The following is a 24,529-nucleotide window of genomic DNA, read 5'->3' on the forward strand; positions in this document are numbered from 1 at the left end:
TAAGAATGCCTATTCTACTTTTAAAAAAACTTCTATTGACTGGCTGGTTTTTTTTCCCCTATAAGACAGGCTCTCATGTTTTCTTAAGAGTTTTTATTGCTATGAAGATATACTATGACCTAAAAGGTTACTCTGATAAATAAGTTGCTTCTTTTTCTTTTTTTTTTTTTTTTGTTTTTCGAGACAGGGTTTCTCTGTGTAGCTTTGCGCCTTTCCTGGGACTCACTTGGTAGCCCAGGCTGGCCTCGAACTCACAGAGATCCGCCTGGCTCTGCCTCCCGAGTGCTGGGATTAAAGGCGTGCACCACCACCGCCCAGCTTCTTTTTTCTTTTATTTTTTGAGACAGGGTCTCTGTTGTGGAATAATCTTTCCACATCTGTAAAGATGTGTTGCTGTCATTGGTTTAATAAAGAGCTAAATGGCCAATAGCTAGAGTTTAGGCGGGACTTGAAAGGGACAGAGCGCTAGGATGTAGGATGCGGAAGGCAGGCGAGTTACCAGGAGACAGAGGGAGAAACAAGATGAACATGCTGTACTGAAGAAAGGTATCAAGGTAGAATATAGACAAGAAATATGGATTAGCCAGGTGGTGGTGGTGCACGCCTTTAATCACAGCACTTGGGAGGCAGAGGCAGGCAGATCTCTGTGAATTCAAGGCCAGCCTGGTCTACAAAGCAAGATCCAGGACAGTCACCAAAACTACACATCTTGAAAAAACATTAAAAAAAAAAAAAGGAAAAAAAAAGAAATATGGATTAATTTACGTTGTAAGAGCTAGTTAGTAACAAGCCTAAGCAATTGCCCAAGCATTTATACTTAATAATAAGTTATTGCATATATGGTTATTTGGGAGGTGGCTGGCGGAACAGAAAATTACACCTATAGGTCTTTCTACATAGCTCTGGCTGTCCTGGAACTTCCTATGTAGACCAGGCTGGCCTCATACTCAAGAGAGATTTTCCTGCCTCTGCTTCCCAAGTAATGTGAATAAAGGCCTGTGCCACCACACCTGGCTAAAAAATATATTTAATTGGGGGCTTGCTTACAGTTTCAGAGGATTAGTCCTTTTTCACCATGGCAGGCAGTATGGTGAATGGCATGCATGCAGGCATGCTCTTGGAACAGTAGCTGAGAGCTTGACATCCTGATTCATAGGCAGTAGGAAGAAAGTCACTGGGCCTGGCATGGGCTTTTGAAACAATGCCTACCCCCAGTGACACACTTCCTCCAACAAGGTCACATATTCTAATCCTTCTCAAATAGGTCACCTAATAGGGACTAAGCATGCACATATGAGTCTTTGAGGGCCAGTATCATTCAAAGCACCACATGTATATTCCAGGTATCAGAAAGTGACCTCAGATTTCTGATCCTCCTGCTTCCACCTCCGGACTTATTTATTTGTTTGTTTGTTTATTATGTATACAGTATTTTGCCTGCATGTATGCCTGCATGCCAGAAGAGGGTACCAGATCCCATTACAGATGGTTGTGAGCCACCATGTGGTTGCTGGGAATTGAACTCAGGACCTCTGGAAGAGCAGCCAGTGCTCTTAAGCTCTGAGCCATCTCTCCAGGCCTCACATCTGGATTTAGAGTTGTGTGCCACCGTGCCTGGTTTAGTGCAGTGCTGAGGATCCAACAAGGGCTCTGTGACTGCAAAGCAAGCATTCAACCAACCGATCACCAACATCTCCAGCCTCTTCCTCCACGTTAGAGGAGACTTCCTCTTCCAGTGTTGCCTCATACTGGGACAAGATTTATTTCCTACTATGAACTGTGGAAAGCTGGACAAAGTACAGAACATAATTGTTTCAGACACGGGGCAATAGAAGAGTTGGAAGTGTGCTTAAGAGATGGGAAGCAGGGTGAGCCTTCAGGTGCTTCATGCTGCCTGGAGGTAAGTTCAGGCTGCTACACAGAGAAGGTGGACCCAGTCTTGTCACAGCTGAAATCAGAATTGGAGAGGCCAAAGTGGCTAGGACTTTGTTGGGCAGTACGTAGGAGTGGAAGGAGGTATAAAGAGTATACTTTGGGGACCTGATTTAGGGTTCTATTGATCTTTGGCAAGAGCAGATCTGCACATGCATGAGAAGAAACTACCAGAGGCTGAGAGAATCCCTCAGAAGGCAGTAGCCCCAACAATTCCTGACACTTACACAGAGATAAGAAAAGTTAGTATGTTGACCCAACCAAAATGGAAAGATGGCACAATGCCTTCTGTGGTTTTGTTTTTTCCAGTGCTGGGATTGAAGCTAGAGATTCAGTCCTAGGACCTCACATAAGCTAAACAGCTCTCTTTCTAATACTGAACTACAATCCTGGCCCCAGAAGACTATCTTTAGTAACCAGTGTCAAAGGTGTGTGTGTGTATGTGTGCGTGCGCACACATGCCTTAGTGTAAGTCGGAGGACAACTTTCTGGAGTCAATTTTTGGCCTTCCATCTTCATGAGGCAAGGTGTCTTTTGTTTCTGCTACTGTGCTGAGCCTTGAGCTTCAGAGTAATCCTAGGAATCCAGGAATGCTGGTACTGGCCTTTTTAGTCAGTCTCGCAGGCTAGCTTTTTTACCCACTCAGATATCTCCCAGGCCCCGAGATCTTGAAGCTGTGTCAACTGTATTTTACTCACTTAAAAAAAGAATTTTGATAAACAGTCGTACTCTGGTTTCTCGGGCTTGTCACTGTGTCATCTGCAGTCATAAGGAAGGTCTATTTCAGCACTCATGGAAACTTCTAGGCTCTCCTGAACAGACATTGCCTACAACAGACAGCTATACACTTTCCAAGAGACCTATGTATAAAGTTGAGGCTGTCAAAGTAACTTGGTTCCTAATTCTGCTTTAACAGGCATACTCGGGGTCACCTGCTGAAACAGCACAAATTTTTAGTTTAGTTTTTTTTATGTAACTTATACCATAACCAAGGACATGTGTTTGAGTCTGTGGCTTCAAAAGTAAGATTTCTGGGCCGGATGTAGTGGTACACACCTCCCAGCACTTGGGAGGCAGAGGCAGACAAATCTCTGAATTCACGGCCAGACTGATCTTCACAGAGAAACCCTGTCTCAGAAAAGAAAAAGAAAAAACAAAAAACACAAAACAGAAAGGAGGAATGATGTAAGGATGGTAATTACATGACATTTACTCATGGATAGCACACCTGAAATCTGTGCATTTTACCTCATGAATGTCACTGCTGTAATAAAATGAATAACAGCCAAATACTCGGTCTGTCACCTGAAGCTGGAATTGAGGCTAATACTCCGATTTCTCTATTCATAATCTTAATCACAGCCAACTATTATTTAGCAATCATTCTTTCATAAATTGCAAACAAACAAAACACACCTCAACAAAGCAGAGGCCGGCCTCTGAGTGTTACGGGGCGGACTTGGCACTCAGGCCTTTGTTGCTTAAGGCAGAACCTGCAGGCGGGAACAACTCAAGTTTTTGGCACTGGGGGTTCCAAGAATTTGTAAGACAGGGGAAGTGTTGTGAAAACAGCACCTGAGACTCAAAGCTCTTGTCCTGAGACAGGAAGTGAAAACATAAAGGGACCAGCCCTTCCTTTCTTTCCCTTGTCTCTTTCTAAACAATTCTATGAGTGATACACAGATCAGATGATACTATCTATAAAAAGCATTTATTTTCTGTCTGTCCGTCTGCTTCCATTCCCGTGACAGCTTCCCCAGGTATTTTTTACTACTACATGTTTCTTCTGCAAATTCTGCCAGAGAGAGAAGCTGAAGGAAGGCTAGCATAAAGAATCAGTGACTTAATACAAACGCCTGACTGCCTTTAGGAGACTGATGGGACAGTCTGGCTGAAAAGATGTGGGTGCAGTAGAACACAAAATGTTCAGCAAAGAAAGTTCAATGACGCCTCTCTACACTACTAAGGCACGGAAAAGGCTTTTATGTTCAATGAAAAGGTTGGCTGGGTATTTAAAAGCTTAAAACAAAACTCTGGATGAACATAAAATCTAAGAATAACAAAAGTTCTCCTGAAATAGTTTTTGTAGGAGAAGAAAATGCTCTCTAGGATGACTGGACTCTGAAATCTAAATATCAAATATGGTAATACGGGCAATATAATAATTTCTCAGGAATACCAGAATTCGACTATTTAACTGCTGTTTTAAAATGGTAAAGCTGAGCAGGGACACCCAGGCAGAGGGTCCTGAACTTATTAAACAAAGGGCAGGTAAACAGGACATTCTTTCCATGTGCAAGTGTATGCTCTAACAGCGAGCATCGCTGAGATTCTGACTTCACTTCCTCAGGAAATCAGTTTCCAAAAATATCTTTTCAAAGGAAGATAACAAGGCCAGGCAATCGAACATTCAGATACCAAAAGTAACAAATATCCAGTCTCTGAGCTTTTCCTAGCACTTAGAGAAAACCAACTGAGTTTTGACTCCCACTATTTGTTAACTCTTTTACACATAAACATTTGCATTTATGTTCTACTTCAGACTACTTACTCCATATAATGAAATGTGTCAAATTAAAGAACATCAACTACAGAAAAAGTGCTCAAGCCAGAAATGGTGGTGAAAACATGTAATGTCAACATTCAGGAGACTGAGGGACAAGGACAGTGAGTTCCAAGCCAGCCTAGGCTACCTATTGAGAATCTGACTTTAAGGTCATCAACTAAGAGTTAAGAATCTCACCATGAACACTCAGAACATAGAGAAGATGCTGTGTGGCAGGGAAGCAAAACATTTGCAAACCATCCTGAGGCTAGTGAGATGGCTCAGCACATAAATGTGCTTCCCACCAGGCCTGATGACCTGAGTTCTATGACAGAACCCACATAGTAGAAGAGAACTTACTCTCAAAAGTGGGCCTCTAACCTCCACATGGGTACCATGGCACACATGAATGCACATAAAAAATAATGTTATTAAACAACAACCATAAATTCCAGTACTCACTGTGTGCCAGAAACCGTTCTAGATCCCCTAATAAAACAGAACAAAGCTGCCAGCACAGGCTTACCTTCACAACAAGGCTAAATACCTCCTTGAAGCTGAATTGGAAAAAAGACCCAAATCAGTCAAGTGCTGCTGCTGTGAAACACCAAAGTCCAGGAGCAAATACTTGTCACCTCCAAGACCTGTTGTGACATAAGGTTGAGGCCAGCAGGTACAAGGACACCAGAGCCTCCTAGGCTTTCTGCACATGCACCCCCATGGAAACACACAACAATTAACAAGAACAGCAGCAGCAAGAGGATGAAAACAATGGAGGAAGACAGCAGACAAGACTTCTGGCCTCCTCATACACAAAAGTACACAGCCGCATGTCCACATGTGCACGCATAGTCTACCTTTTACACACACAAGTACACACAATAAATAAACCTGAAGTCAGCATATCATGGTATCTCATGACTATAATCCTAGCACTTGGGAGACAGAGGCAGGAGGATTGCCATGAGTTTAAGACTAGCCTGGGCTACAAAGACATTTTTGTTGGGAGAATTTCTTACCTTAATTTAGATGTTGGACATTGGGATCATTCACTATTTTGATGTGCACACTGGTACACTTTGTGCTGTCTATATATGCTTTCTATCACACACCTTGTGTTTGTATTAGCCAGGATTCTAGGGGCTAGCTTGTATACTGAGTGTTACACAGGATGAACAAGGCTCTGGGTTCAACACAGCAGCACAGAAAATGAATTGTAACTTTTTAAATTAATGACAGTAAAAGACTAACAAAGTAATAAAGCCCTTATTGGTGTGGAATTTGTGTTCATCTGTGCAAACATGAAGGTGGTTTCTTATGTTCTGATTTAAGCTCTGATTTTGACATGTTCTTTATATGTTCACACTCATGCAGCAATAGTACTTAAAACTACATATAAGGATAAGCTATCATAGCCATGGGGCTTTAAACTTGTCATTATGCTGAAAGAAGTTTTTAGTACTGTTCCTGCATTACATGCGCACAGGACCTCTGGCATTATCCTGTAGAGGTCCTGGTTTGTTACAATGTTGATTCCCTTTGAATAGTAAAACAATTTTTAGTATGTATTATTATGTCTTGAGTTCATTCCCATTATTGTATAAATAGAGATATAGTAATCCATTACTGTTCCTTGTTAGTTGTTTTACAAGTTTTTAAAGAGCTGTTTGCCAGTGAGAATTGCTTCTCTTTCCACCATGTGGGTCTTATGGATTGACTCACATTGTCACACTTGTTGGCAAACACCTTGTTTTCTATCACCCCCTTTCTGCTTTCCCTGACAAATGGCCCCAAGTCCCATCATACCCATTTGAAAATCAAACACTTATCAGAAACAGTACCAAATCTTAAAACTCATCTAAATGGTTTTTGATTACAAAGAAGGGATAAGAAAACCCTGTTCCACTGGGCATGTACAACAGACCTGTAATCCTAGAATTCAGGAGGTTGAGGCATACACATACATAGTTAAATTCAAAGTGAGCCTAGGATACACAGCAAGATTTCATCTTTAAAAAAAATCACCTCCCCAAACCCCATAAAAAAATACTCTGTCCATATCAAATATAAAATGAGCCAAATGCTCCTTTCATCCTTGATCAACCACAACAAAACAAGCAAAAAACAGCTCTTTAAGCCACGCATGGTGGCACATGCCTTTAAACCTAGCACTCTAGAGGCAGAAGCAGGCAGATCTCTGTGAGTTCGGGGCCAGCCTAGTCTATAGAGCTAGTTCCAGGATAGCAGGGACTGTGTAGAGATCCTGTGTCAAAAAACAAACAAACAAACACCCCAGTTCTTTAGACATTCAAGGAAGAGACCTTATCATTGATGAGGTATTGATAGGGAACTCTGAAGGGAACATGTTACTTTTAAAACCCACTGAAATCTTTTCTGTAGTGATGGCAAGCAGCTGATGCATGTTAGTATAATTGCTGCCCATCTTATGAATTTTATTATTAGGCTGAAGTTCACTTCCATGCCTCCAGAAATACATAAAGACTGAACTCTAAGGAACTTCTATCCCATAATTTTCCCATTTACATGATATTAGCTATGGACGGAGAGGAAGCGTCAGGGTCAGCAGACTGCACACTGTCACACAGGCCGCTGCACAAAGAGGACGGGTGAGAGCTGGAGAGCACACAGTGAGCACAGGACTCTCTGGGCCTCAGGATGCAGACCAAGACTGAAATCCAGATCATCACATCTAAAGGTATCGGAAAGCTGCACCTGGACTGAGGAGGGGTAGGTGAGGATGGAACATGTAAGGGGAAAATGAACGAGGCTTTAAAAACCAAACTGTATTGGTAACTGAAATCTGTTCTGCTGGTTTTCTAACTAACTCAGTGAAAGACGGAAAACCTTATGTCAAAACTCTATGAAAGACAAAACGCAAAGAACGTGAACTAAAACGCAAGATAAACTCTTAACATATTCCCCTTAAATTCCTATAAATGGCACCAGAAAAAAAAAATCTTTGTTAGCCACTTAAGAGCCCCAAAGGAAAGGAAATAAATGCACCTTCAACAGGCTTCTAATAACTAAGATAATGTATGCCTCGGTGAAGCATCTTGTAAAGGGGATATTTGCAAAGGCTTCCAGGAAACAAGAGTGAGCAGTTTTGCTACTGCTGGATGAAGTAAAGGAGTGGGAACCAGGTTCATCAACTCTGAGCCTCTCTTTTGCTAGACTGGCGACCAAGCATCAAAGTGCCCAGCCAGGGCCACTGCCAGACTGAAGGACATCAAAGCAGCCAGACCTGCCTTTCCATGCCCTCAGAGCCCATTCCAAAGCAGCCCCTTGGCTTTCTATCTCCGTATAAGAACGAGAGCAGCTTGAGCTAACACAGGCCAGTAAATTCCTCGCACACGCAGAGTTTATCACCCCCTCCCTGGTAGTGGCTTAATCCTTTCATTCGTTTCAATGCCAAAAAATAGGATTTCCTGAGGACTGCCACAGGATGTACAACAAGCAGCAGGGGCCGGGGCTTAGCGCTGCTGATTCAATATAATCAGAAGTTTAGCAGAACGGTGGCTAATGCAGTCCGTAACACAGGACCCTGAACAAAAGGAAGGAAAGAGGCCAAGAGCCTTTGAAAAAATAAAGAACCAAATTTTAAAGGGTGCCAACTCATTCGGGATTGAGTCCCCGTCTCCTCCCTTCGCCTCTCCCTTGGACCCAGAATCTTCAGCATGTTAGGCAAGCATTCTACTACTCAGTTACTTCCCTAGTCCAGGGCAGACAGTCCTAATTTGTCTAAAGACTCTTCTCTCCTCTGATGGAGCTGGAACACAGATACTTTAGACAGAACCAAAGGGATGAGGAGGAGTTCTACTGTGCACAGACCCAGAGAGTAGCAAATAAGGGCAATTACTGGATAAGGCCTGTTTGGTTTTAAGCTGGTAGTTTCAGAGTCAGACAACTGGGCAGTAGGTTAGTTTACAAACTGATAAATAGTGAACACTAAGGAAAACATTTATTGGCCAAGGCTATTTATATGTTATTTACTAAAGACTTTGGGATTTTGAATTAACAAGCTACAAAAATATTGAGTAGTCAAAATGGAGAGGGGAAACAAAAAAATAAATTCCAAGCAACATTTCCAATCCTGAACTTGGGTCTAGAGCGTCAATTCTCCTTCCCATCGCTGATTTCTAACTCCCCACCCTGGTGTCAGTGTGCCAGGGGTCAGGGGCCCTAAGCAGTTAGGTCTCCAAAAATGAGGACCACTGGTAGCTTAGCTTTATCACCAAACATCTCCCTTCTTGCCTTCCAATGTCTTTTTCTTGTCACTAGATTTAGTTTTGGTTCTCTCTGATATAAACAAGCTTTAAAAGCTAAATAAAAAATGCATTAAGTCTTTTAAATGCTAGTTAGCTTTCTGACTGAGGTGTTCTTTAAAATGCTAGGAGCCTGGTGACAATAATTATCAGTGGTTTGAGGAGAACATAGAATTCTTTTTGTGGAGGGTGGGGAAGACAGGGCCCCATCTAGCCCAGGCCAGCCTTGAATTTCCAATCCTCCTGCGATTACAGGCATGCACCTGGCTTAGAAACCTCATTTTTAACAAACCCCACAGCGAAGGTGCTAAAGCCAGGCTCACACTGAAGGGTACCTGGGATGCTCCTGGACTGGTTTTTAAGCTTTTCTGCATATGAACAAGGTCAGGCACTATCATGTTAAGAATGCCTCTGATGACTCTCTCCTTGCACTGACGTCAACCTCTTCCAAAACTTTTCTGACCAAGTCACATATTAGATTCCTCTGTCTTTGAGGAGTCCAGATTGATTGAGAGACAATCCTGTACATCATATTAGAGAAAATCCCCTGAACATGGTCTCCTGTTGCCCTGCCTGCCTTCAGCAAAGACTCCAAAATAAGGAGCACCCTTACCCTGATACTTCCTCTTCACTGACCTGCATCCTGCTCCTTGACAACCAATCCCCGCATTTCCTGGTTGGAATCAGAACTGAACTCAATTAATTGCTCTTACCTAGGGCAAAACTTCTTGGTACCTACACAGTCCCTCTTGAATAGAATTGCTTTACTGTATTAAAGAAGCATTATGGAGGAGGAGGTGGAGCTCAGAGGCAGAGGGCTGGCTTACTATGTGCAAGGCCCTGAACTGAAAACTTTTGAAAGTAAAAGCATCATGGATAGGCTTTCTTCTTTAACATCCCATTACACTGTGAAAGCAGACGACAGGAACATACAATTCAAACATCTGGAGAACTAGCAAGGCCACAGGAAGCACTGGACATACCACCAACCCTTTCTGTGGGGAGCAGTCAGGAGATAACTGACGTCTCCAGCTTGTCACTGGCATATACTTCTTCTTAAGTGGTTGTGCAGCAATGACTCAAAGTTGAAGGACTGCTGTGACCAGATCTCCTAGACAAAACCCACAGAAACAATTCGGGGGGAAAGAAGCAATGCCAATCCTGCTGTGGTGTGCAAAGTTAGATATGTTCTTTAACAAAGTCACAAAGGCCACAAATCCAGAATGGTGAGAAGAAAGAATAATGTCTCAGCTCAAATAAATAGACATAAAAATTATAGAGGAAAATCTTCAAAGTAAATCTGACTATAAAATAAAGCCACCAAAAAAAAATTAAAATAGCAACAAGGAAATCTATCTACTTGAATCCTTGAAAATGTAAGAGCTTAGCCTCACCACAGCATGCAACCACATCTTCAAATGAGCGGCTTCTGGTTCAGGGCTCCTTTCCCACCCCAGGGGAACCTAAGTGCCTTTCTTAGGTTTTCTACTAAGAACAATGTTCCATTTAATGGCCAAGTATACATCTGTTCAAAGTCTAGCTTCCAGCCTGATGCTTGTGGGCATCTTACTAGCCAGCTTCAAACTGACTGTAACAAGACACAAAAGGAAGGTTCTTACTGTAAAAAACTTGTATCTGCATTCGGATTTTGAAGAGATGGTGGAAGAAAGCAGCACTCACAGACCACATTCCCACAAAAGCTCCTCAGCGTCCGAGCAGCTTCTGAGCACAGTGGGGAAAGGGCTTGCTGAGTCCCCGAGAAGAGACAGGCAACCACAGGCTCCAGTGGCTGTCATTTGTCAGGCTACCATTCACTAGGAAATTCAGGTGTTTTGTGGAAAATTAGCTGAACAAAATGAGAAAATTAGAAATAGGCCATAAAACAGCCTGTTTTAATAAAACACTGACTATCATCAGAAGTAGAAGCAGATGGACTGAGGAAAGCCACATCCTACTTGGAAACAAGATACAGAAAGAACTTGCCCCAAATGTGAGCTCAAATTTCCCCACCTGTAAAGTGGTCTTAATGCTTACTGATTTTAAAAAGCTTAAGCCATTTGTTAAAAGGCCTTTTGTGTTAGACAATGAAGCAACTAATTTATAAAAGGAATTTTTTCTTTCATCTATGCTAATTTGCCAGAGGTTCCACAAGGAAAAAATTCACTGAAGTTTGATTAAGCATGTTAGATCTGAGTTTGCTTCAAGTAACTTTTACTGAGTTGTAGGAAACTTATGGTTTCACAGGGGATGCGGTGTGGAAGGAGGTTGTTTAGAGAGAGGGACGGAGGGAACTAAGAACAGAGCAAGGTAAACAAAGGAGAACATTTCTGACTCTGAGACTAGTTCCTCCAGGAATCTTATCCTGCCATGCTGCAGGGCAGTTTTCAAAGGCAGGGAGCACATCTGTTCAACTCCACCGGAGGAGGCAGGAACCTGATAAACGTTTCTTGACAGCAGTGCTCTAGGCATTACATCACAGGCCCACAGCTCAGCGCTGGAAGAACTGCTCCAATGTTCTGGGAAAGCACGAAACTGCACCAGAAAATGCACACTGCTTTTTCCGCTTTTTCTAATCCCTGCACCCTGCTCATTACCTCCTCTCCCCAGCCTCCATTAAAACACAACACTAGAGGAGAAGGCGAAGGCAGACACTCCAGGACTTGGAAGGCAGTGTTGGGGGCAGGTCAAAAGCTGCCAGTCCTGAGTAGCATGCAGCTCTCTACAGGATCACACTGATGCTTCTCAAAGACAGGGTAGTGTCTACTCCTAAATTAGAACTCCTAAAGTTCCCTGGATCATTTAACACTGCATTAGCAAGTCTTCTACTTGATTAATTCAAACAGGCCAAGCCTAATTTTAACTAGACTCCAACCTTCCCAAGGCTCTTCTACATCAGTAAGGAATTTACCTAGGGTCTATAGAAACTAAGTGCAAACAGTAATGCTTTTTACTGCAACCACTGTAAAGGCTACCTGTTGAATGTGTGTATGCAGTTTACTTTATCTACGATTCGGTCATACTGGTAGCATCCAACTACACAAGCAATGTACTGTACAGAAAGCACTGAATTATTTTACATCTAAGTGAAGTTCCAGAAAAAAAAATTTAATGTCTTAGTTGATCTTTCTGGATATTTTATTTTGATTCATAAAAAGATCTTGGAGCTAAAATCTACCACAGAATATGGTCAGTGATGTATGAAGGACAAGCTAGCTTTCCAAATGTCTGGTGGACTTTTCAGAACCTCTAGGTCTCACTTTTTCTACCCACCAGTCTGTTCTAACTCGATACTGCCATTGGAAGAGAGCCACTGGCAGCAGTTTCCATTCACAAAAATGATGGTAATTGTAAGGGGAAGTGGGAAGGGCGGTGCATCCTCCCTGGCCAGCTGCAGCTTTCCTGAGCAGCACTCTGAACCTCACTTTAGGCAGAATTTATTATGCTGAATGAATTCTTTCAAAGCTCTACTAAGAAAGTAATAATATTCACATAGTAACATGCAACTTTAATAGTATAGAATATTATTAAATAAAAAAAAGACTCTTCCCCAGCCCCTGCATTCTCACTCTCAGGAAGCAGTACTGGGTTTTGTTCTGAATCTAGCTTTTCTGGTTGTAAGTGCCATAACGTTAAGCCTTTCTTTGTCTTGTCCTATCATCCCTTGGTAGAGTCTGGGAAAGGCCTTCATCTTTTTAGAACATTTCCTCCGTGAATCACCACCAATTTGCATGATACTACTCTTTCTTTCTTTTTGGTTTTTCAAGACAGGGTTTCTCTATGCAACAGGCTTGGCTGTCCTGGAACTCCCCTTGTAGATCAGGCTGGCCTTGAACTCACAGAGATCCGCCTGCCTCTGCCTCCCGAGTGCTGGGATTAAAGGTGCACCACCACCACCAGGTTTGATATTACTATTTCTAATCCCTCTTTTGCCTACTCATCTTCATAAGCTTAAAAACATAAATGTCAGAATCTGTTTATAAACTTATGGCAGACTCTTGGTTCTTTATTAAATACAGTAGCAGTGGTGGGAGAGTATACTGAAGTCCTGGGGAAATAACATTTTTTTTTAACTGTTTTGTTTTTGAAACAGCTTCATTCTGTAACTCAGGTTGGCCTTGAACTGGCAGCAATCCTCCTGCCTTAGCCTTCCAAGTCTGGGATCACTGGCATTTGCTAGTATGCTTGGCTAGAGAAAGAATTTAGAAGCCTCTAAAGATGTCTGCCAACCTCACTGCAAGGTATCCAGGCTAACCTTACAAACACACGTGGAAACAAGCAAAGATCACTCTGCAGTTCTAGTGCCTCCTCAGAATTGCTGCTAATAACCTAAACATCCATCAGCAGAGTGAACAAGAAGGCTGCTCTAACACTGTAAAAGTGAAAATAAGCGAATGGGAACCTCACACTCAACATGACTCATTTATGTAACATTTAAAAACACAAATCATACAGACAGTCCTCATTCTTAGAATCTGGTCTATTCCTACAAGTATAATAGAATGTAAAATTTCAGGCAGCAGAACCTACATGACATTATTGAAAATAGGAAAAATTGCCGGGCGGTGGTGGTGCACGCCTTTAATCCCAGCACTCGGGAGGCAGAGCCAGGCGGATCTCTGTGAGTTCGAGGCCAGCCTGGTCTCCAAAGCGAGTTCCAGGAAAGGCGCAAAGCTACACAGAGAAACCCTGTCTCAAAAAAAAAAAAAAAAAAAAAAAAAAAAAAGAAGAGTAAAAAGAAGTACACTGTGTCCTGATTCATGCCAAACTTCCCAACCCTGCAATTATTTAAATACTATTAAATACCCACGTAACTGTCTACCTGCTGTAAACCATACAAAACTGAGAATACTTGATCAAGGATTTCGAATGGCACTCTACAATGTACACTCTTCCCACTTGTGCAAGCACTAGGTCAACAGGCCTTAGTGTGTTATTTCCTTTGAATGTAAAGGCTGCCTTTGCACCAAGGCGCCCTCCCCTGCATCTTCATGGGCCTTTCTACATGCCACAAGGCATGCTGAGCAGTGTAATAATAATACGGCACAACACATTTAAACAACTTAAGCACACAGGTGCCAAGTCTCAACTGAGGAAGGGCTGAAATATGGCTCATATGCTTGCCATAGTCTCCTCCTCATAATGCCCAGCTGACAACTCTCATGATGTGCAAGAAAGGCTAACAACAGTAGGTTTTGATTCACTTAAAATTTTCAAGTTACCGCAGCAAGTATGGCAAGCCTTCCAACAGTCAGTGAAGAAGCTGACAGATGACCCCAGTTCCCAACCAGCTCGGTCTTCCTAGCACTGGGATCTTCTAAGCTGGTCCCAGACACTGTTGAGCAAAATTAATAACCTTTCTTCTTGAACAGGCAAATTCATAAAACTGAAGCTGACAACACTATTTCCAAAAGTCTCTCCATAGAGATAACAGGATGACTAACAGATGGGCACAAGTATAAAGTCAGTTTTGGTTTCCGAAAAGTCTTAACTGTCTCCAACGCAGGCTGCAGCCCATCTATAGTACCATGTATTACCGAGTAGAGAGCCCACGGCTGAGGATGTGAAATCTGCCCGAGCCACACCACCTCAGAAGCAGCAAGAGAGCAAGTTCAATTAGGTTCCTGCCATACTGCTGGTAGAAAACCGTTGTTATTTTCTTTGTTTTTGTTTACGGGCTAGGCCTCAAGAGACACACCTGAGGATGACCTTGGAAAATTAATCTTCTTGTCTCCACTTCCCAAGTGCCAGAGTTACAGATTTGTGTCACAATGTCCCATCCCTGAAAAGACCTTTAAATACAAATTACCCTCCTTTCATAGTAACTAGACAACACTGCCCTCTGGTGATACAAATTAATAAACAAGGTAACATCTTTTGTTGCTCATTTAAGATATGTTTAAGTAATTACATCTCTTTTGAAAGCACATTACCACCAATGACAAAAATAGATTTAAGATGAACTTCATTATGTATTGTTCATTAAATTAGAAACTTTAAAAAGGTTTTAAATCAAGGACATTAACTCTGGAAACAATGCTATTGATGATACACACATCACTATGTAGTCAATTACATTTCCACATAAAAAGATGTGATTAAGAAACACCTCGAAGGCAAATGTCCTAAATTAAAAAGCACAGGTGAACAGCAAGGTAAGTCTCATCATGTGTAAATCAGACGTAGTGGCAGTGGCACACACCTTTACTCCCGGCACTTGGGAGGCAGAGGCTGTGAGTGCAAGGCCAGCTTGGTCTACTTAGAGCTCCAAGACAGGCAGGGCTACAAAGAGAAACCTTGTCTCAAAATAAAAAAATAAACAAACAAAATTCCACAGGAGGGGCTAGTATGTGGCTCAAGGTGTGTGTATCATAATCACTGGAAAGCGGCTATGGAAACCAAAGCCTCACAGTGGCCCACTGGACTCCTCATTAAGGAAAAACCTCAACCAAAAGAGCACAATTGGCTGCTAAGTTTTTACTAAGCCAAGGAAATGCTGTCCAAAAAAGACCTACCAAGGCTGGTGCCATCCTGTCCCATGATGCACTTCATGGAGGTGATGATCTGCTCCACCACAGGTGGTGACATCGACGTGGCGTACACAGCACTGTGAGAATGTGTGCGAAGATAGTCTATCAGCGCCTGCAGAGGCAGAGGCAGATGTTCAGAGGCAGTTACTGAGCATGGTTATGCAAGTGTCTTCCTTCTAGGCTACTGGACTCTTCCATTCAAAAGCCTGGAACAGGGTGCTAAGCAGAGACTCAAGGTCAACCAACACCATCAAAGCTCACAGCTGGCCAACAAGGAGCCAAAAACAGTACTCTTGGACTTTGCTTTGGTTTTCAAATTCATTTTTAAAGGATTACTCTAAATTTGAAGAACCTATCATTTAATGTTAGAGATTAGTATACAAAGATGAATTGCTCTTCACGATATAATGATTTCCTGCTAAGTGCCATTTGTGTCTCACCCTATACATACACAGCCCATCCTTATACTCCTAAATAACAATTTGCCTGGCTTGAGAGTGTATCACTCAGTGGTGGAGCAAACATTCGGCAGGTATGAGGTCCCGGAGTTCAATCTGTAGTATTCCACCCCTCTCAATATTCCTCCTCAGGATGATTTAAAACAAAACAAAAACAAAAACAAAACAACAACAAAAAAACTTAACTGATTTTATATCAGTTTTGATCACTTTCTGTATCTTAATAGCATTTAAATCTTTAATTTTTTGGTTTTTCAAGACAGGGTTTCTCTGTGTAGCTTTGCGCCTTTCCTGGGTCTTGCTCTGTAGACCAGGCTGGCCTCGAACTCACAGAGATCCACCTGCCTCTGCCTCCCAAGTGCTGGGATTAAAGGCGTGAGCCACCACCGCCCGGCTTAAATCTTTAATTTTTTTTTTTAAAGATTTATTTATTTATTATGTATACAGCATGTATGACTGCAGGCCAGAAGAGGGCACCAGATCTCATTACAGATGGTTGTGAGCCACCATGTGGTTGCTGGGAATTGAACTCAGGACCTCTAGAAGAGCAGCCAGTGCTCTTAACCTCTGAGCCATCTCTCCAGATCAAATCTTTAATTTTTTTAAGACGTATTTTATGTATCAGTTTTGTCCCTGCACGTGTATATGTGTACCAAGTGTGTGTGTGTGATGCCTACCCATTCTGGAACTGCTGGAAATCAATATGTGGGTGCTGGGAGCTGAACCCAGAATCTCTCCTAGAACAACAGGTACTCTTAGCTGCTAAGCCAACTCTCCAGATCCTCATTTTAATCTTTTTTTTTTTTTTGGTTTTTTTTTTTTTTTTTTTGAGACTGCCTTCCTCTGTGTAGTTTTGGTGCCTGTCCTAGATCTCACTCTGTAGACCAGGCTGGCCTCGAACTCACAGAGATCTGCCTGGCTCTGCCTCCCAAGTTCTGGGATTAAAGGCGTGTTCCACTGCCGCCTGGCTTTTTTTTTTTGTTTTTTTTGTTTTTTGTTTTTTGTTTTGACGGAGTTTCTCTGTGTAGCCCTGACTATCCTGGAACTCAATCTGTAGAACAGGTAGGCCTCAAATTCAGAGATCGGTCTGCTTCTTTCTCCTGACTGCTGAGAATAAAGTCATGCACCACCACTGCCCGGATTAAATCTTTAAAAATAAAATATGCACAAGAATCTGGTGTACTACTGGGTGTGACAGTACACGCCTATAATCGTAATCTCTGGGAGATGAGGCAGGAGGATTGTAAATCTAAGGCTAATCTGGGCTATAAAGTGAGACTATGTCTTAAGAGAAGCGGGTAAGCAGTAGCCTATGTACCAAAAACAAACAAAGAGATACAAAATACAACTGTGAAATAGGCTTTTGCTTCTCAAACTCTCAAAATTGCACCTCAAAGCACAAATATGTTGCATCAATTCTGAAATAACACCCTATTTGATTTATTATCCTTTAATTCATAGCAATATATATTACTTAAAAAAGCCAATTAACTTCCAAAGTAGATATTGTCTCATTAATAAAAAGGTATAAATTAATAATGAAATCTATCAGCCTGATCAGAAGCAACTGAAAATGGGTCTTCCTAAAGACAATCAATTATCAGAAGAGTGTCTCTATTCTGTCATCACATCTATTCAAGTCTTCCCAGGAAAAGTCAGACAACGCAGAGGTAACTGGATGGACAACTCTAGCAGAACTGACTAGAACAATCGCGGGTGGTTAGACTGAGGCCAATGCCTAGTAAGAGTAGACCTGTGTTTTGTGAGGCCATTGCTGCCTGCAGAGATACACCATGCAGGAGAGCACTGACGCTGGGCAGCGAGCGGCCTTTGATCCTAGCACTCGGGAGGCAGAGGCAGGTGGATCTCTGATTTGAACCCAGCCTGGGCTACAGAATGAGTTCCAGGACAGCCAGGGCTACACAGAGAAACCACTGCCTTGAAAAACTCAAACCAAACATACACAAACAAGATGGTCACACATTTTCCTGACTTAGACTTTCATAACGTCTGATCAGGTCATCCTACAAAGTCTAACTGAAGCTTGTTTCAAGGCTAACTTGAGAAAATTCTGCTTCTGGGTGATCTAAGTCTAATTCATTCTATCCACCAAATACCCATAAGTATTGAACAATGTGATATTAAGGAAGGACAGAACCTGGTATCAGGTCACAGATTCCTCTCATGCGTGGCTTCCTTTTCAATAACACCATCTTTCACGTAGAACGGGTCCATAACTGCTGGGTCCATCCCACTCATCAGAATTTCCAGGGTTTCATCTGGCTGCCTGATTACCCAACTCTGGCAAATGCAAAGTACACAAGTAACTGTGGCCAGAATTTATGCGCCCCATAATCCATTTGAGAAAACTGTACTACAAGATTCCATTTCCCCCTGGAAATGCTGGATGTAGGTAGGTACTCTTGACAAGAAGGTTTGATGAAATTCTTTGAACTGAGTGAAACCCACTGTAATCCTCAAGAGGGGAACTAGCTGCTGTTTATGCAGATAAACATGCTGTTTGTAATGAATGCACAGCCTTCTTGCTTCCTGCCTGTTGGCTCGTGTCAGTATTAGCACTCCATTCCTTCCAAAGCACTCCCTTATGACTTGGGGTGGCACAAGGACCCTCAGATCCCTGATCTATGCTGCACTGCTGTCAGAGAACCAAACCCCTAGCAGCTTCCTGGACCTCTCAAAAAATATTTAGCTTCTATCAGATGAGTTTAGTAAACCATCAGAAATCACAGAAAACTAATTAAACTAAATCTCCTTCCCTACTGCTACTTCTGTGGGTTGTTAGAGTTCTGGTAAAAAACTTCAGGTTCCTCTAACTACAATTTTATGTTACATTTTTAAAGATTAATAAAAATGTCCTTGCTTTTGTTACTGTTGGAGGTGAATGCTGAACATGTGTCTCTTGGCAGCAGAGGCAAATACGGTTCCCTCTCTTGCCAGGCCTGGTGGCAGCCCTGGGCTTGCTTTCCCATTAGGGTAGGGCAAGCACTAGTTAATGACAAAAGCCACAATGCACACACTGAGAAGGACTATTCTTTAAGGCTCCAACTGCTTAGTTTTAAGAAGAAATTCAGAGCATTTATGAGCACTTGTGTGGTGCTTGGCATACATTTCTTAATATTACAACAAGTTTTTCTTTTCTGTCTGAGAATCAAATTGAGGTTTGAACACACGCCAGGACAGTTCTTCACTAATGAACTACAGGCTGGGCCCAAGTTCTTTTTTCAGTCATAGTTTTATGGAAATACAAGCCACATTCTACCATAGTCACTTTTGCAAAGTGTACAATTCAATGGATTTTGGCTTAGTCAGAGTGGTGCGACCCTTACCATTACCTAATTTTAGAACATCCTCATACCCTACAAGGAAACGTCATATCCATTTAACAGTTACTTTCCATTTCCCCATCTCCTTAACCCCAGAAATTCATTTACATTCTGTTTCCATACCTGTTCTAGATAAAACAAGCAAACACACCCAAAAAAAGAAAAGAAAACCATCACATAATCTGACCTTTCGTGATTCACTTTAGTTAACATGTCTGCAAAATGCACCTGTGTTGTATCATAGGCACACATCATTTTTAAACCATTACCACATTACAAGCCCCCCATATTTACTTTTACTGATAAGGAAACTAAGAAGTTAAAAATGCCTTCCCTAAGGTTTCACAAAAAAAAAAACACATTCAAATGCAGATAGTGTCCATGATTTTGCATGGATTCTTAACTGCCTTAGAGGTCATATATAATTTTAAAGTTGAGAAAGAGATGCTTTGCAGTGTATTAGAACTAACAAAACCTCTTCTTGTTTGTGCACTCTGATCTATCATTCCCACTGGCCCCTGTGACAACCCTTTGAAAGTGTGAGCACAACCCAAACCCAACAGAAGACTGTGGCAAAAAGGAAGCACCACTGTGTGCTCTTTTACAAAAGAGTGTTCTATAGCTCAGACCAGAATGTAGTTTAGAAAGAAGCTCAAATGAGCGAACAACAAACAATGAACAGAACCAGGCTTCAGCTCAGCAAGAGACATCAGAGTCCCTCCCTGGGCATCTGAGGTAGGAAGTCCACCAGCAGCAGAACATGAGCCACAAGCACACCCAGGATCCCCACATCCCAATTTAGGACCCCACCTACCAGACAGTAACAGCCTTTCTCAATCTCTAATTGGCCACTCTAAAGGCCTGTTTTACCTTCTTGCCTCCAATGTATCCTCCAGAAGCACCGAAGCTCTTTGTGAATGTTCCCATCATAACATCTACATCCTCGGGATCCAGGCCAAAGTAGTCTACCACACCTCGCCCTGAAGGGCCAAGGGCCCCAATGCTGTGTGCCTCATCCAGATACAAGTATGCCTTGTACTTCTTCTTGAGAGCAATCACTTCAGGAAGGCGAACAATAGATCCTTCCATGCTGGTAAAACAGGGTTAAAAAAGACACACACACATTGAGACTTTTTAACTCTCAAAATTAGCAACTGGTCACTTTATTTTTAATGCTTCAAGGTTATTGCTTTTCAAAATAAGTCTGAAAAGTCCACCTCTGGCTTTAAACTAAGTTACGTGGTATATGGACTTGGCAAGAAACAGGAGGCTGACTTCTCAGAAGTAAGTGCCACATTATAATTGGTGTATTTCACCAATTATAACAAAAGAATTAAAAGTTACAGTAGATTATTTCTGTTTGCTTTTGTGGAGCTAGGGATTAAAGTTGGAGCCTTGCAGATGCTAAGAAAGCAACCACTGAGCCACATCTCCAGCCCACAAGAGTTTTCTAAAGCTTGCAACTACAAGCAATATTAGACTTTGTATTCATTATACATGCCTAGACTTACTGCCCAGGATTCCTTCAGTGGATTGTGGCCTAGAATATGCCTTATATATCCAAGTTGCTTTTGGTCATGGTCTTTATCACAGCAATAGAAATCTAAGATAGGCTATCCAAATTAACAAAAGAAAAATACCTTAAAAATAAAATATAGCCTGGCATGGGGGCATATGCCTGTAAATCCCAGGACCCAACAGACAGAGGCAGAGGCAGAATCAGGAACTTAAGGTCAGTGTGGGCTACATGAACACATATCTAAAAAAAAAATAAAAAAAAGTAACTTATTTTTATTTATTTTGATGTTTGTTTTTTTGCGGGACTAGAGACTGAACCCAGGGCCTCATATATGCTAGACAAGAGAGCAACCACTGTGCTAGGGTCTTGCCATGTACCCTGGCCTGGGTGGGCCTCAAACAGACGGTTCACCGTCTCAGCCTCATGAGTGCTGGAATTATAGGTATGTACCCCCACATCTAGCGTTAACATTTGTTTTTGATAAATTAGAATCTTTCATGTGTAAGCTTTTCATAAACAGTAGAAAAATAACCTCAATAGAAGGATCTGGAAGCTGTGTACTATACAGACTTAAAGATCTTCGGCCCTAGGTCTCCTTAGTTCCCAGAGCGGACTAGTCTAGCAAGCCCTTCAGCTTACATAACTACAGGCCTAGACCATAGTCAAGCACAGGAGAGTGAGTACCTATATATGCCTTCCACGAGGATGAGGATTTTCTTCCAGGGCCTTCTTGTCCGAGGCTGCCCATAAACAATGGCATCTTTCAAAAGCTTCTCCAAGCTTTGCATGTCTGTGGCACAAAGAGTGAATTCAGTCCCAAAGTATCTTTTTCCTAACAGTATTAGAAAAACGTGAATATACATTTCTTATTCAGAAGTGTCTCAGACAGCAAAGGACATTAGTGTAATTAGAGCTGAGCAGAAAAGATATTAAGATATTGCTTCATTAACTGACATCTAAATGTGACAAATGTTCAAAGCTATCAATAAGATTAAATGACTGGTAATCGATTGCTTTAGTTGGTTAGATAGAAAATGATGCCTGTTTTATGTTAAATTCTCTGCCTTTGATTTAGCTTCTTTGTGTTTTTAAAATCAAACAACATCTTTAATCCAAGTGATTCATTCAGAAAGAAATACATAAAGACCAAGCAAGAGTAAGTGAATCACCCCAAATACATGTTCCTCCTAAAAAGCCAATATGCATGGACCTGGAGAGACTGCTCAAGGTTTTAGAGCACTTGTTGCTCTTGCAGAGGACCCAGCTTTGATCCCCAGTACCCACACGGTGATTCACAACCACCCAAAAGTCTAGTTCTAAGGGATCCAATGCCCTCTTCTGACCTCTGTGAGCACCAAGCATGTACATGCAGGCAAAACACTCACACATAAAATAAAATAAATATATCTTTAAAAGAAATGGAAACACGAAGATAAAATAAATACATCTTATAAAAAAAAAGTAAACACGGAGAATGAATTTCAAAATGCATGATCTATTTTCTTTTACCCAGGATGCATTCAATAGCTGTTTATTAAACTGTCTTCTCTTTGTACTAGTTAAAAATACACCAGTCTGGTACATGCATGAGTCTAAGCTTAAGCCAGCTTGCCAATCAGTTGAGACTGTTCCACATCCACTCCATCAGCTTGGGGCTATCATTAATAAGGACCATAGTTTTCCTCTTAAATGCTTTGAACTCCACTGTTCCCATCTCTATCTTTTTTTTTCCCCCCCGAGACAGGGTTTCTCTGTGTAGCTTTGCACCTTTCCTGGAACTCACTTGGTAGCCCAGGCTGGCCTCGAACTCACAGAGATCCGCCTGGCTCTGCCTGCCGAGTGCTGGGACTAAAGGCGTGCGCCACCACCGCCCGGCTTGTTCCCATCTCTATAGACTTTACACTTAAAATGTTTGTTTCAAATGACATTCAAAAAACTTCTCCCTAAAATCCTAGCAACATTGAGTCTGAGGTATATGTCATGCTAGCGGGAGAGCCCACACTATATATAAGCTTTGATTCTGTGTTCTTTCTCTACTGCTCATTACTGAAAGAGGGGTCAAAACTGCATGGCTCTGTCCGTCTTATACTCGTCTGATTGTCTTTTGATAGGAAAGGGTAATATTGTGACAAGAACACACAGCAGGATAACCAGAGGTCACCAACTGTGTCACAGCTTTCAGTGTGTGCAGCACAGCAATCAGCCCGCTGCCTGACAGGAGACAAGTCAGCCTGTACTCCCTGCTGCTGTTTCCTGTTTAGATACAGGAAGGAGGCAGGAAGTACGCAGTGCTTCAGCATTCTAACAAAAGGAAGAGAACAGGAAAAGGAAAGCTGAATGTGGCACGCATGACTGCAATCTCAGTACACAGGAGGTTGAAACAGGAGAACCATCGTAAACTCAAAGACAGCCTAGGCTATATAGTAAGTTCCAGGCTAGCCAGGGCTACATAATAAGGCCCTGTTTAAAAAACAAGCAAGCAACAACAGTGAAAAAAGTCTACAAACTTTAGACAAAGGGAACTACCTATAGCAAGAATGCTTGGGCAGATTATCTACTTAGGAAAACATTTTCCATCTTTCTTCCATCATACACCCCATAAATTCCATGTACATTAAAATTTTAAATATGTCACAAAATCTCAAAGGAAAATATGAGAACAGACACCCTTTAATGAAGAAGCCATAGATACAATCTAAAAGTCAAAGATATTTTGATGAGTCAAAATAACAAGACAGTTAAAAATAGTATTACATAAAAGGACAATATAAAGAGTTCCTAAAATCAATAAAGACATCAGCTGTTAATAACCAGCTTATAAAGAAATATCTAGCCGGGCGGTGGTGGCGCACGCCTTTAATCCCAGCACTCGGGAGGCAGAGCCAGGCGGATCTCTGTGAGTTCGAGGCCAGCCTGGTCTACGAAGTGAGTTCCAGGAAAGGCGCAAAACTACAGAGAAACCCTGTCTCGAAAAACCAAAAAAAAAAAAAAAAAAAAAAAAAAAGAAAGAAAGAAAGAAAGAAAGAAAGAAAGAAAGAAATAACACCCAAAATATTGTGTCCTTATTAGGTTTAGAAAGATTTAAAATGATACATAATAGGCCATGCTGGCCAGTGAGTACAAGCAGCCAATGTCACATTTGTTATTTGGAGAGGTATTAAAAAATGTATACCCTTTTTCACTGGGCACTCTGAGGATGCTTGATAGCAATCAGATGATTGTGTAAATATGTGAGTGTAGTGCTGTTTCTAAAAAGGATTTAAGGTCCAAACAGAGGAGCTGACGAGTTATGGTGTAGCTGGACACATTACATTTAAGGATAAGAAATAGTCACAGGTATGGACAAGAGGTTCACAATATTTATGGTTAAAAGTTTCACAACAACAATTAAAAGGTCTGAAATCACATACAACAAAACACTGTTTCAGTCTCACTGTTAGAACATTTTACATAAGAAAAAAAAAGTAAGTTATTATCCAACCATTCCCTCCAAAGGTACAGGCCAAACATTTTTTCTTTTTTTAAAATGTTATTTATTTATTTATTTATTTATGCCGAATGCTGTTTATTGAAGGAGGGAAGAGGTCTTAAATACAGGCTTATAGAACAATGGGAGAATCCCGGAGGGCAGAAGTTCGCTACAGATGTTTTACAGTCTTGCATCTAAGCTGTTAATGCCCATTATGCAGGATACACAGACAAGGAACTTCCCTAACTTAAGCATTCAGGAGGGTGAAACCCAGGAGGGAATTAGCATAGGGAGGATATCAAGGTCAAGGTCAGCAAGCAAGGCAACAGTTACCCAAAACAGGGGCCAGGGCCCTACAAGTCCCCCTTTTACTAAAAAATGAGCTTCTGACTTAGGTTGCGTGGGACGTCAGCAGGTCACCTTACCCATCATGGAGACGCCTGCCCAGGCCA

General features: G+C 41.7%; 1 protein-coding gene across 1 annotated transcript in view; it reads right to left on the bottom strand.

Moving 5' to 3' along the window:
- Window positions 1-24,529, bottom strand: part of Sptlc2 (serine palmitoyltransferase long chain base subunit 2) — an 86,627-nt gene that overhangs the window by 12,579 nt on the left and 49,519 nt on the right. Inside the window, exons 7-9 of the mRNA XM_052738631.1 lie at window positions 21,293-21,398; window positions 19,960-20,179; window positions 15,273-15,399 (exon numbers count right to left, since the gene is read on the bottom strand). Of these exons, the coding sequence (XP_052594591.1) occupies window positions 15,273-15,399; window positions 19,960-20,179; window positions 21,293-21,398 (453 nt within the window). The remainder of the gene's footprint in view (window positions 1-15,272; window positions 15,400-19,959; window positions 20,180-21,292; window positions 21,399-24,529) is intronic.

Source organism: Peromyscus californicus, unplaced genomic scaffold (assembly GCF_007827085.1).
Source record: "Peromyscus californicus insignis strain IS unplaced genomic scaffold, ASM782708v3 Scaffold_15__1_contigs__length_86483966, whole genome shotgun sequence".
Classification (NCBI taxonomy): domain Eukaryota; kingdom Metazoa; phylum Chordata; class Mammalia; order Rodentia; family Cricetidae; genus Peromyscus; species Peromyscus californicus.